Source organism: Brachyhypopomus gauderio, chromosome 19 (genome assembly GCF_052324685.1).
Source record: "Brachyhypopomus gauderio isolate BG-103 chromosome 19, BGAUD_0.2, whole genome shotgun sequence".
Lineage (NCBI taxonomy): Eukaryota > Metazoa > Chordata > Actinopteri > Gymnotiformes > Hypopomidae > Brachyhypopomus > Brachyhypopomus gauderio.
Genome location: NC_135229.1, coordinates 7,360,114 through 7,373,464, shown reverse-complemented (window position 1 = coordinate 7,373,464; position 13,351 = coordinate 7,360,114). Strand labels below are relative to the sequence as shown.

The following is a 13,351-nucleotide window of genomic DNA, read 5'->3' as shown; positions in this document are numbered from 1 at the left end:
CATGCACGCTTACATTCACCAGAAATCAACTCACTGTTTAGTATTCTATTTAATACTACTTAAATAGTAATAAATATTCAGTCTGGGAGTCATGTCTGGACACACACACACACACACACACACACACACACACACGCGCGTAGTTTTATTGGTAGTCCTGGTTAGGGACCTTCCACTGCCAAAATGATTATTGTAGCTCAGTAGTGCTACAACCTGCACATTAATTCTAACCAAAAGTAAATCGTTTGGCTTTTTCGCTTTTTCAAATCGAAGTGCCAATTACACAAAATCATAAGGACCACAAGGTCAAACATGTCAAGTGTTCCCCACCCTCCTGGGGTCATGTGACCTCCACAAAGATAAATAAAAATACACACACACACACACCCACCCATTTTCATACTCACTCCCATTACCTGCGCTGTGCTGTCTGCATGCTGCACCCCCCATCCAGAGTCCGAGAGCAACTTTTCCCTTGTCCTCGTCCTCCGCTCCACCCCCCACCCCTCCCTGAGCACGTCCCCTCCCCCGCCCCACCCACCGTCTCTCTGCGTCTGCCTCCTACTGGAAGGCCAGCAGGAACATCAGCACCACGTTGATGATGACGAGCAGCATCATGATGAAGAACACCACCACCTTCTGGGCTTCCGGGCTCAGGTTGCAGGCGCAGGAGCACGTCGGAGAGGCCCCTGGTGGCCGGCCGCAGCCCGCTGGCCCCCCCGCGCCATGCCGCCCGAGCCCCCTCCCCTCGGCCCCCCGCACGCCCGTGCCCTCGCGCACCGCACACACGCTCGCTCCCACCGCGGCCCGGGACACCGGGGGACCGGCGCTCGTGAGCGGACCCGACCCGCTACGCCACCGCCGGCATGGACGAGCGGAAGTGGGGGAGACGCTCCACGTCCTCTTCCTCACGCCTCCTCCTTTTCCTCCTCCTCCCCCGCTCTCGCGCGCTGCTCTTCGCCTCACCGATGTCTCGGACAAGACGTGTCTCTGGGTCTCCGGTGTCCTCTGGGTCTCCGGCGGAGCTCGTCCGCTCGCTAGGCTCCCGACGGTCTCTCCCCTCCTCTCTTCTTCTCTCCTGTGTCTCTCCTTCCCCTCTGATCTCTCCCACTGCCGCTCACGAGCTCGTCTCTCTAAATCCTCCTGGCGGGGTTACCGTGGCATTCCCTCCTCACAGCGAGGCCAATAATGGAGGCTGCTTCAGTGCTCAGCAGCAAACACGTCCATCGATCTCCCTGAATCGGCTTCTTTTTTCCCCCTTTCCTCCTGCTCCTGCCTCCCCCCCCCCCTCCCCATCTCTCCCAGCCAATGGGGAAGCCTGGGTTATAAAGCGTATCCTAGATACCGGAGTAGTGGAGGCCGTCCTTAGCGGCAGAGGGGAGGGGCTGGGAGGGAATGCAGTAATTAGATCTCTCTTCTCTCCTGCTACTGGCTGCATCAGCCGTCCATCACCCTGCTGCCCCACCCATGTTATAAACAAGCTCCATCAGGTCCCCTGCAGGTGGTGCTAGAGTAAAGGCAGCGCAGGTTAAGGCTGTACGAGGGATTTAATTTCCTGACTCCATCTGAAGCCAGAGAGGCAGGATTAAAGCAGCCGCTCACACTCCTCTCCACAAAGCCCTTTACGTGAGTCTAATGGGATTAGAGTGGGCTTCTGATTTCTTAGAGCTGCTGTTCTCTGTGTGTTTCCCTCACTTGTTCTAGCTTCACTCATCTCTCCTTCATCTCTACCTTCATCTCCTCCTGCTCTCTCCAAATCCCCCCGCCTGCACACACACTGACAGTGGGGCAGCAGTTGTGTCCCTCCTCACACACACACACACACACACACACACACACACACACACACACACACACACACACACACACACTGCCCAACACTCTCCACAAGTTCAGCAGTGACATTCGGCCTGCTCAGCTATCCTAACCCCTCCCCTCTCCACCTCTCTACCCCTCCGCTTCTCCACCTCTCCACCTCTCCACCCCTCCATCTCCTTCATCTCCTCCACCCCTCCAGCCCCTCCGCCCAGCTCAGCATACCCAGACTTCCCGGAGGCCTCGCTTTGATTGGATTTTGTGTCGTTTCCCTCTCAAACAATACACTGGCAGCTCAAGGTCTCTGGCACTAATGCTAGCGGCACTTGTAATAAATCAAAGTGAAGGGTCCCTGTGGTGAGCTTAGATCAGAGTTATTGGGACATTTACGGATATCTGGATGGGGGGGGGGGGGGGGGGGGGGTTTAATAATCAAGCTGACAAGCTTGTTAGAGTGGTGTTTACATAAAATCTTCCACAAGGTGGCGCCCTCATCAGTGATCATACTAAATAAATAAAATGTGACCAGCGAGGAAGGCCCACCTCCCCTCGTCTGACCTACAGCAACACGGTCTAACCCACCAACCCCCATCACAGTACCCAGGCTGGGTGATCCTCACTCTGGGATGCTTTGGGCTACCCAAGGCCCATGGACCAAAAACGCACACACTCTCCCTCAGGACGAGCGTCTTACCTCGTTGATGGCCAGCTGCTCCCCTCCCCCCGCCCCCCGGGGTGGCCAAAGCGGTTAGCGGGGCTGCGGAACTCGTTGTACAGGTCATCCTCGCCTGGCCCACACTCGTCCCCGAGGCCAGACTTGTCCTGCGCACCATCGGTGATGACCAGCGCTGAGGACACAGAGAGACACGGCCGTGAGGCGGCTGGAATGCTTCATCGACGACACGGGCGAGATAACAGACGCAGGAAACCACCTAAGAGGAGCCCTAACAGGCTTAGAGACCAGGGAGCGCTAATGGTCACACGCAGCACCCAGCAGCGTGGCCGCAGGAGACTCCGTTCCTCGCCCCGGTGGATGCTGGGATATGCACTCTCGCAAGCCACATCTGCGGATCCATTTAGTCAGTCCCTTTAAAAAAGCATATTGGACCATTGTGCTAAAATGACTAGGATAAAAATTTTATTCCTTTTAGGTCAGCAGGGTGAGGTCTTAAGGATTCAAAATTTACAAAATATTTGATCTGTTTTCGCTCTTGAATTGCATAATGCAAAAAGCAAACGAACATGTAAATAAATAGTGATAACTCCATCCCATAGTGCATAATGTAAGCCAGTGGGCACTCTCCCTGTGGGTGGTGCAAAGCCCCGCCCCTCCTGCCAGGCCCCTGAGGCAGCCTGCACCACAGCCCCGCCCCCAAACTCCGCCCCCCCCCTGCCGTATCATGTGTGGGCCTGTCGCTGTTCGTATCACCGACTCCACCTGCATGTTCCTTGCCTTATTCATTATGAATGGGGGCTGGAGGGTGGGGGGTGCCCTCGGCAGTGAGGTGGGGGGCTGGTGGGTGGAGGTGCCCTCGGCAGTGAGGGTGGGGGCTGGTGGGTGGATGTGACCTCGGCAGTGAGGGTGGGGGCTGGTGGGTGGATGTGACCTCGGCAGTGAGGGTGGGGGCTGGTGGGTGGGTGTGCTCTCGGCAGTGAGGGTGGGGGCTGGTGGGTGGGTGTGCCCTCGGCAGTGAGGGGTGGGGGCTGGAGGGTGGGGGTGCCCTCGGCAGTGAGGATGGGGGCTGGTGGGTGGGTGTGACCTCGGCAGTGAGGGTGGGGGGCTGGAGGGTGGGGGTGCCCTCGGCAGTGAGGGTGGGGGCTGGTGGGTGGGGGTGCCCTCGGCAGTGAGGGTGGGGGCTGAAGGGTGGGGGTGCCCTCGGCAGTGAGGGTGGGGGCTGGTGGGTGGGGGTGCCCTCGGCAGTGAGGGTGGGGGCTGGTGGGTGGGGGTGACCTCGGCAGTGAGGGTGGGGGCTGGTGGGTGGGCGTGCCCTCGGCAGTGAGGGTGGGGGCTGGTGGGTGGGTGTGCCCTTGGCAGTGAGGGTGAGGGCTGGTGGGTGGGGGTGCCCTCGGCAGTGAGGGTGAGGGCTGGTGGGTGGAGGTGCCCTCGACAGTGAGGACGTGGATGTAGAATCACACTGGCAACTCAGTGTAGTGGATGTTTGGCTATGACATTCAACAGCACATGTGGGGTGAACTTATAAAGAGATTTACAGAAAATATGAGAACAAATATGTAATATTAAGTAAGAATCTAGCTTTGTCTTGTCGGGCCCAGCAGCTGACCTACAGTTGAATCCACCACAAGGGACAGTTGGAAAGTTTATTAGCGTTCTCGGCTTAATGAAGCTTGTTTTGGTTGACCAGGTAAATAACTAGTAACAGGCAACAGGCAGAGGACCAAAGGAACAGATGAGCTGACTGAGTCACTGGAGTGTTAGTCATGAGGAAAATAAAACACATTGTGTTAGACGCATACGTGTGTTGCCACTTGAAGGACTGGATAACATAATAAAGAAATGATCTTCACATGCAGTTCGCTTTCATATGGGGAATTTGTCAAGGACTTATGTGACTGAAAAACTGAATGTCTGTTTTAAACAGTGAACAAAAAGTGTTGGCTAGGAAAATGTTTGCAAAGTTGTAGAAAAGTGAAAGAAATGAAGAGTTTTTGGTGCTGGACTGAGCCTGAGGGGCCTGGTGTGGGTTCATTAAGCTGAAGGGTCAGACTCTGAGTTCTGGAAGAAGAATTCACTAACGAGAACAGCCTGAGCAAACCCTCCTAACGGCTGATGGAGTGTGTGAAGACAGTGAGTGACAGACGGGCTTCACTGCTGTGCCCAGAACACCACTGGCCCATTTACCTGACACACACCTGCTGTGTTCAGAGTGTGGGAGATTCACACACACACACCCACACACACACACACACACACACACACACACACACACACACACACACACACACACACACACACACACACACACACACACACACACACACACACACACACACACACACAGCGCCAGCCCCCACAGTGGAGTCTTGGGCCTTAGGCTGGTTTGTTATGTGGAGCAGGGTTTGTTGCGTCTATCAGCTCCGCTGGTCTGCCCTAATAACCTCCGCAGAGCTGAATCCGAGCGTCAATTTCTTTTCCCTGCGGACATATTCTGGTGCTGGTGGTTTGCTCTCGGCTCTTTCCCGTCTGAAGTGTGAGACCTGGCGCTATCAGAGTCAGATCTTCGCAAGTGATAAATGAAGAATCTCTAATCACAGCCAGTTCAACAAAAAGCTGCAGTGTTTCGATAAATGGGGTCATGCGTGTACACACACACACACACACACACACACACACACACACACACACACACACACACACACACACACAAACACACACACACACAGGCCACCCAGGCTTATGTTCCACTGTCATTAATACTAGCTAGCCAATCAGGCTGCAGCATTTTCCGTGAGTCCCTTCTCCCACCACGAACCCACATCCTCGGATAAAACCGCTCGGCTGCCCTAATCCCACAGGCAGGGTGGGCCGCTGCCCCTCGTGACTCCTCAGGCTGATCCGCGCGCTCTTTATGGATCCGAGAACACGGCGCTAGAATAACATCCCCGCCTTCCCCAGCACGGCAGCACACCCATCGAGGAGATCCGACACCACACACGCGGTCTGCGTGCCGACAAATGTTCTCCTTTTATTCAGCGTGGCCTGGAGCGCTGGGGTGAAGCCGTCGTTAAAAAACTGGGCCGCGGATTTATAGAAATCGGAGACGGCGAAGTATTAACGGGAGCTAATAAGCTTGTTGTTTGATCCCGCGGAACAGGGTCCACATCGTCCCCCAGAGCGCCAGCCCGTGTTTACCTCCAGGGGTTTGTTCTGTCTGTCCTTCTCTTTGATTCTGAAGCTGCTCACCCATTCAGACCCCTAAGCTGCATTCACACTCCCATCTTCCCCAAAGCCTTTCAGCACTGCTAAATAAAATTTGCTTTGCAGTTAATAAAGAGGTGTGAACGAATTCTGTTCATTCTAAACAATCTAGCCAGATTGGGTTCTTGTTCTGAGGTAAGCCAGGTGTGCATTGGTAAAGACAGAAATGGACCTGGTGCTGCAGAAGCAGCGTTTATCTGATTTTAAATCTGAACCACACACACATCCCTGGAGCTCCTTGAATTCCTCGGTTTAGCTATGTTAGTTAAGTATACACATTAACCAATGCAGGGTGGCCTGCTGTGAGAGGAAAGTCATGTCGTATGGTCCTCAAGAAGTACTGGATCAAACAGGAACTCGGACTCAGATATCCAGAACCTCACGGGTCCATTCCAGCATTCTTGGGGTCTGTCTTAGTTAACATGACTTTGTGGAATGGGGCAGGTACAACCGGACACCAATGATGGAGGGGTGTTAAGGTACATGGTGAAAGAGCTACAGCAGAAGCATTATTCTGTTCCTTAGGTCCATGGGCGTATTTGACTGGGTGTCAGTGGGTCGGTCGACACAAGAGGGCGCTGTCTCCACCCCCAGTCCATAGGAGGTCCCTGTTGAGAAAAGAGGGCGGCGGTCCCTGCTCATTGGTCAGTCTGCGTGGTGTCCACCGTTTAGTGATGGTTTTGTGCCTCACACAGGTGTGCGTGTTGGGTCTCGTTGGGTGCGTCATCTTTGTGATGTCATGTTGTTATGCTGTTCCTTTGTGTTTCTGTGGCTCCTTGTTGGCCAATCACATTCCGTTGGCTTTCGCACGTTTCCTTTCGTACGTTTCCTTCCGTACGTTTCCTTTCATGAACGCCCATGTTCTGTTTCGTTTAGTTTAATTCAGTCGGTGACTTTTGCATTTGCTTCCTTCCTTTTTGCACATCGTGCCGGTACCACACGTGTGACTGCAAACACAACGCAGTCCTGACACCATAACAAGGAGGCGCTGAATCTGCTGGGCGTGAGGACCCTGTGAGGATGTTGGTGACCCTACGAGGACTTCCCCGCTCTTCTGCACTGCGGTTCGGGCTCGAGGCCTCTGGTCCGTGTAGCTGGCCCCGCCTCTCCAAAACCGAACATTTTACAAAACCACACCCAGTGCTCTGAGGCTCAATATTCCGATAAGCGGGTGATTATGCCGTTAAAAGTTCGCCACACTGAGGAACGGAGGCAGGAGAGTGGCAGCGTGGGCCGGGACGGCGGCCAGGTCTGGCATCACCTCACCGAAAACGTCTGTGGTGTCCCAACAAGAGCGGCTGCTGGATAAGAGGCCCAGTGAGAGATAGCTGCCAACACTGTGGGCATGTCTGAGCAAAACCCATGGAGAGAGAGAGAGGGAGAGAGAAGGAGAGAGACAAAGAGAAGAGAGAGACAGACAAACAGACAATGAGAGACAGAGAGAGAGAAACAGAGAGGGAAGGAGACATAGCAAGAGAGGGAGACACAGAGGGAAAGAAATAGTGAGAGAGCGAGGGAGTCACAGGGAGAAAAAGGGAGAGAAAGAGGGAGAGAGAAAGGCAGGATATGGGCAACAGAATAGAGAAGGAGAGCAAGAGGAACTTAACTGAGCAAATAAATGTAAATCAGCACTTCATATTTTTCTTTTTAAAGTATATTCTTCCTTTATATAGGGATGGTTGACAGTGGTAGAACAAATTTGAGATGATACGTCTTCATAGTCATGGAGGTGTTTAGAGCCAGAGAACCTGCACCTAAGGCCTGTAACAGGCTCTGAAGGCTTTTCTCCTCGTACAGCCTGTGGAGACTTCCAGGACCTGATGGAACTTACAAACAAGTCGTCTCATGTCTAATAGTTACAGAGATACACTACACAACTGAGGCTTATTACATAGCCGCCAGCATAAATCAGAGACCAAAATATCTCTTGCCTGCTTCTGTGACGAGTCCAGTCCAGACATGAGTTCAGTTCATGAGGCCAGTGTCAATGAGAGAAGCTTACAATCTTTAATTCACTTTCTTACTTTTCTTGAAAAATATCTATCTATCTATCTATCTATCTATCTATCTATCTATCTATCTATCTATCTATCTATCTGTCTATCTATCTATCTATCTATCTATCTGTCTATCTATCTATCTATCACGGCTCTGCCAGGGAGCATGCCCGCGGGAGCCGGCAGGCTGGACTCCGTCCAAGCAGACGTGCACGCGGTCCGACGCCCGTTCTCGCCACGCGGCCCGACGCCTGTTCCCGCCTCGCGGTTCTCGAGCCACGGCTTTTCCCAGTACCGTCGACACGCTTTGGGGATGTGAAAGCACTCCCGCTGAGCCCGTCTTGACGGGGAGGTGCTCGGGCGACGGTGAAGGGAGCTGGTGTGGAGTCTGAAAGCGTCTCCTCCCGCCTCGTTTTTCTGCCGCGTTGCTATTACTCCAGTTCAGAGTCCAGCTCCCCACAGCTCACACAGACACAGACAGCAGCTCCCTGCCCAGTGACTGTTTAGTATGGAATTACGATGAGAGCAAAATTATGTGAGTACAAAGAAAGAAACCGCTTCAAAAGCGAAAGGAATAAGAGAGGAAAAGAGCTACGTTCTGAGATCACTTCCCCTCAGCTCTGCTAAATCTCTCACTGTGTTCATGCTTACGCTGTCGTACATTTGAGAGCTATGCCTGTTAGAAATGTAAAAACATGATTTAGGATTGTCAAACCTACAGAAGTTGAAACCAAGCTTGCTAAAGACCTGGACTCCCGTCTCATACAGTATTTGTAATCCCTCTGGACCGTGCTGCAGGTGATACGGTTATGAGAGATTTGAGATGGACAGAAGACGCATCACACACCCCACCACAGTGCCGAAACCGACACAGTACCAACGTGAGATCTCAAATACAGGACTAGTACAGCGTTAGTACAGGGCTAGTACAGGGCTAGTACAGGGCTAGTACAGCGCTAGTACAGGGCTAGTACAGGGCTAGTACAGGGCTAGTACAGCGCTAGTACAGGGCTAGTACAGGGCTAGTACAGCACTAGTACAGGGCTAGTACAGGGCTAGTACAGGGCTGCGAGACACGAGGAGATATCAGACAAAGCATAGTAATCAGCACGGAGGCAAAGGAATGTCATCAAAGAAGACAGGAATGAAGGGCAGACTGCCCGCTCTCCCCGCTCAAGCAGGGGGTATTTGGGGCAACAACCTTCGAGTGTAAGTGAAGGCACAGTGGAGACCCTAAACAGAGGGGGAAGGTGTCAACTTCTGAGGAAAGATGAAACACCATCAGCCAAAGGAGAAGGTTAACTATTGCCATCACGATTAAGATGGATTAAGAGCACGTCTTCACCATACGTAACTCTCATTTTGTGATTCAAGTTTCAACAAATAATTTTGCACCTGGTCAGTTAGGCAGGGCAAAATGATTTCAGGTGTTCAGAGGATGTTCTGTGGATGTGAACATGATGATGTGCCACCATATCACACACTGTATTCACTTCTTAGGATAATTTTTTTTTGCAATAAAAGCTTAAAGGTTACAAGTGGCCCAAAGGTAATTGTAAGATTTCACTGTGTTGAACTCTCTTGTTAAAGACACTCATTGAACACCGTTCTGTTCTAGCCACCTGACCTTACAAGCCCTGGGGGGCGGACTCACAAGACCTAGCACTCACTTCAGCAAACAGGACCAATCACCCAGACACCCTCGACCCAAAATAGAAGCTGTGGTAACAGCTAGACGGGGGACTCGAGAGCAACTTCCTGTGAGCGGGTTTCGGGTCGTCCATTTCTGACGTCCGAGAGGGAACAGAAGCAGTTTGGCTGTGCTTCCTGCCACATGGTTCACCAATGCGCGCTCAGCTTTCTGCAGAGCTGTGTTCACCCCCCCCAACCCCACTAACAGCAGCCATCGCCACCTACCAAGCAGGTGTGAGAAAGCCACACCGCTCACACACTTCGCATGCGTCTACACACGCGCGTATAGGCCACCTGTGGGGAGCTACGGTCTTGTGCTAGTTGAACGCATTGTTCCGTTCTGATGCGCAGATGAGACTCCAACCACAATTTTCACAACCAGTTTCAGCAAAAAATGTCAATACGTTGGGCGAGGGGGTTACTGAGAACAACACGCTCAACTCGAGACGTGTATGCGAGCTTGTCTTTGTCTCGGATTGGTGTGTCTGAGACGTGTCCGTACCTCTGAGAGACGATCTCTGGAGTTTTCTTGCATAAACATGACCTCGTTTCTCCTCATTCTCAATCTCACTTGCACACATTTCAAGCTGAAGCTGAAACTGCTCTATCTTTATAAACATGACTGAAGTGGCTCTGTCCGTTTAAACATGATTGAAGCTGCTCTGTTGTTTATCGTGATGCTGCTCAGCTTGGCTGACAGCTGAAGGGCACTCGCCAGGACACCAGTGAAGTGATGCACACCTGTCTCACACACCCGTCTCACACACCCGTCTCACACACCCGTCTCACACACCCGTCTCACACACCCGTCTCACACACCCGTCTCACACACCTGTCTCACACACCCGTCTCACACACCCGGCGCTATGTCAGGGTGAGAAGGGGAGCGTGGGATAACCGGGCCCAGCCCAGGGTCACAGAGCCCATGGTGGCCACCTGTAGCATTGCTGGCTTCTCCGTCCCAATGTCAACCTCCGAGCAAGAGAGGTCGTTCAGAACACTCACTCGCCGCCCCGCCGCAGTGTTTATGTGGACGGGCCATAAATGGGCCGGTCTGTCCGGCAGAGCCGCTAATGAACCGGCAGGAGAGGACAGCAGGCCGTGGAAGAGCTTAGTCACGACCGATGCAAATCAGACCCCTTAGTTGATCAAAAGTAAAACAGCTAAAGCATGTGGGTTGGTGAAAACGGCCGGCCCCTCCCCCCAACGCCCACCGCACACTCTCTGGTTTCAGGGCATCTGCAGCAGGGCCGGATCTCAGGGGCCACGGGGCAGGGAGTGAAGCCAGAGGAGGCTCTCTGGGTCAGGGGAACATGGTGAGATGGACTGGCCACTCAGAAACTGCCACCTCTGTCCCTTAAAGCCCCGAGCGGTCTCCACGGGGAAGGACGATAAACAGCACACACAGTGCACAAACTTTGCCCCAGTGAGGGCAGCCATGATCTCCATTTTTGGTCACACTGAATTTCGGTCACGCTGACAGCGTTAACTGTCGAGAACAGACACAGTCATACATTGCAAGTTGACGTCCATGACAGCAAAGAAGAGTGACACAAGAAGCAGCCTTCCCCACGATTCACGCTGACCGCCAAACGAGCCCAACACGGGAAGGGCGGACGTCTCTTTGCGAGGACGACTCTCTGTTTAACGCTAGGTGCTCTGGCACTGGGACACAGGCGCTATTAGCAGGGCTGGATGATCACGCTCCTGTTGCTTAGACAGGAAAAGGCAGCGTAGCGCTGTGTGTGTTTACGTCTCCTCACACACAGCGTTCCTTTCAACCCCCCCAAAGCCCCCCCCCCCCCCCCCCCCCCCCCCCCCCCCCCCGACGCCCTCACAACCGCCATGAAGGGCTGGAAACAAGGCCGCCACACAGATTCAAATTCTGACCACACAATACACAAAAGCCTTTGAGGGCACAATGCACAAAAGCCCTCGACACCCCCTGGCCGGGGCGTGACCGCAGCCCGGCCCCCCCGTGCCCCCTCTGGCCCCCCGTGCCCTTTTCCTGTGAGTTTAAAAGCAGAGTGGAGAGAAGGTGTGAGGGAGGGAGGGGGGACTCACCGTTGGTGGAGTGCAGACTCTCCAGACTCCAGTAGTGGGACATGACGGCACGCAGCGCTTTGCCCCCGGCCGGCCCCACGGAGGGGCAGCTGTCTGAGTCGGAGGCGGGGGACAGGCCCGGGCCCACCCGGCTGCCGGTGACACAGCCCCCCCCGGCCAGCGGGACGCCTGCCTCGCCGGCACAGTGCTGGGTCCGCATGCACCGCAGGAGGGCGGCGTCTTCTCGCCAGGTGCTGGGTCCGAACGAGCCGGCGGGTGTGTTTCGCACGCGTGCGTCCGTTTGTTCGCGCGTGTGTGTGTGTGTGTCTGCGCGAGAGTGCACGCGAGAGTCGGTCGCCGAGCTGTCGCCCTTCGGGACTTCAGAGGCGCGCGACGTCTCCCCCCTTCATCCCCTCGTTCCTCCGTTCGCTTCTCAGCTCCGACGAGGCGGCGAGAGCTCCTCTCTGCTCCGCAGCAGAGCCGAGACACACGATCAGCTCCCTCGCTCACACGCAGCCACAGAGCGGCAGCGCCAGGGGGGCCCCTTCAAGGGAGCGCAGGCGCGAGCGACACGCGAGGCTGCCTGCGAAGGGCTTGGTCTGGCGCTGAAAAGGGCCGACATCGTCGTCCCGTCGCAGCCCCCCTCGCGGGGCCCCTCCCTCTGCTACGGCCAAGCTGTTAGTAAACCAAAAGCTTGAGCCTACAGTGCTAAGCAGCGTGTCAAGGGCAGTGCGTGCTTTCTAAGAATTGAACCCATAACCAGAGAAGAACCTCAAAAACATGAAGAAAAAAAAACAACACAATACCCACAGTGCAAAACTCAGCGAAAAGGAGCTTTTCCACTTTCTATGACAGCAGTTTCCACACACACACACACACACACACACACACTGACTGGACGTAACCAGAGAACATTCCTCACATTCCCATAGGTGGCCGTGACGACGTTCGGTCGTTTATGACCGCACACACACCTCCAGCGAGTTGTCGCTACATCTAGAACAAAGTCTGCTGTTCCGTTTGGGTGACCTGTCCATAAATACACCTCACTGAAGCCACGTTATGTTCAGCAAACCTGCAAGAGTGAAGACCGTGCCAGGCCTTTCAATCTACTAAATCATTAAGAAGTCTTACACAAAGGACGAGCCACCGTTTTTCAACTGCTCAGCTGACAAATAACGGTGTCCTAACTGTCCACAAATAAAGTCTGTGAAGGTTTAAGAGGTGACAACTCACCGAAAGAAACAACCTGTCCAGGAACTCCCAATGACGGCTGCGTAAGACACGACTCGGCATGGAGCAGCGTGTGTGTGTGTGTGTGTGTGTGTGTGCATGTTTCTTTCTTTGGTCCAGTGTCTGCAGCATGGTCCCATATACAGAACTGTAGCATCATACGAGCATGACCATGTCAGAGACACAACACGCAAATGAATTTACATGACGCTGGCCAGGGTCGTAGCGTGGGGGACACGTCACAACCGGGTAGAATGGGCTCCTTGTGTGTACCGTAGCCGTGCCTTCAAAAGACCCTCTATTACACAACATATGCACTAATGCAGAACTCCACGGCATTTCTGATGGGTCACTGGACTGGAACAGTACTGGTTATATACAGTATCTACATACAGTATATGTCTGCTGGTGCTTGGAGTCTGTAGAAAAGAGACGTGAAATAACGGAAGCTTTAAACGTTCAGATCTACCTCCAGGTGCCTGTCGAGGATCAGAGGTGACCAGTGTGATGAAGATTGTGCCAATATTGTTATAGTGTCAAGCAGGAGACTAAAACAGGTGTCACAAAACAAAAGGCAATTATTTTATTCAAAATAAAATATTTTCATTTTCAATAAAAATTCAAATGCAGCTTT

General features: G+C 53.5%; 1 protein-coding gene across 1 annotated transcript in view; it reads right to left on the bottom strand.

Moving 5' to 3' along the window:
- LOC143483270 (uncharacterized) overlaps positions 1-13,351 on the bottom strand; it is a 58,638-nt gene that overhangs the window by 1,817 nt on the left and 43,470 nt on the right. The window contains exon 6 of the mRNA XM_076982092.1: positions 2,510-2,663. Within this exon, the coding sequence (XP_076838207.1) occupies positions 2,510-2,663 (154 nt within the window). The remainder of the gene's footprint in view (positions 1-2,509; positions 2,664-13,351) is intronic.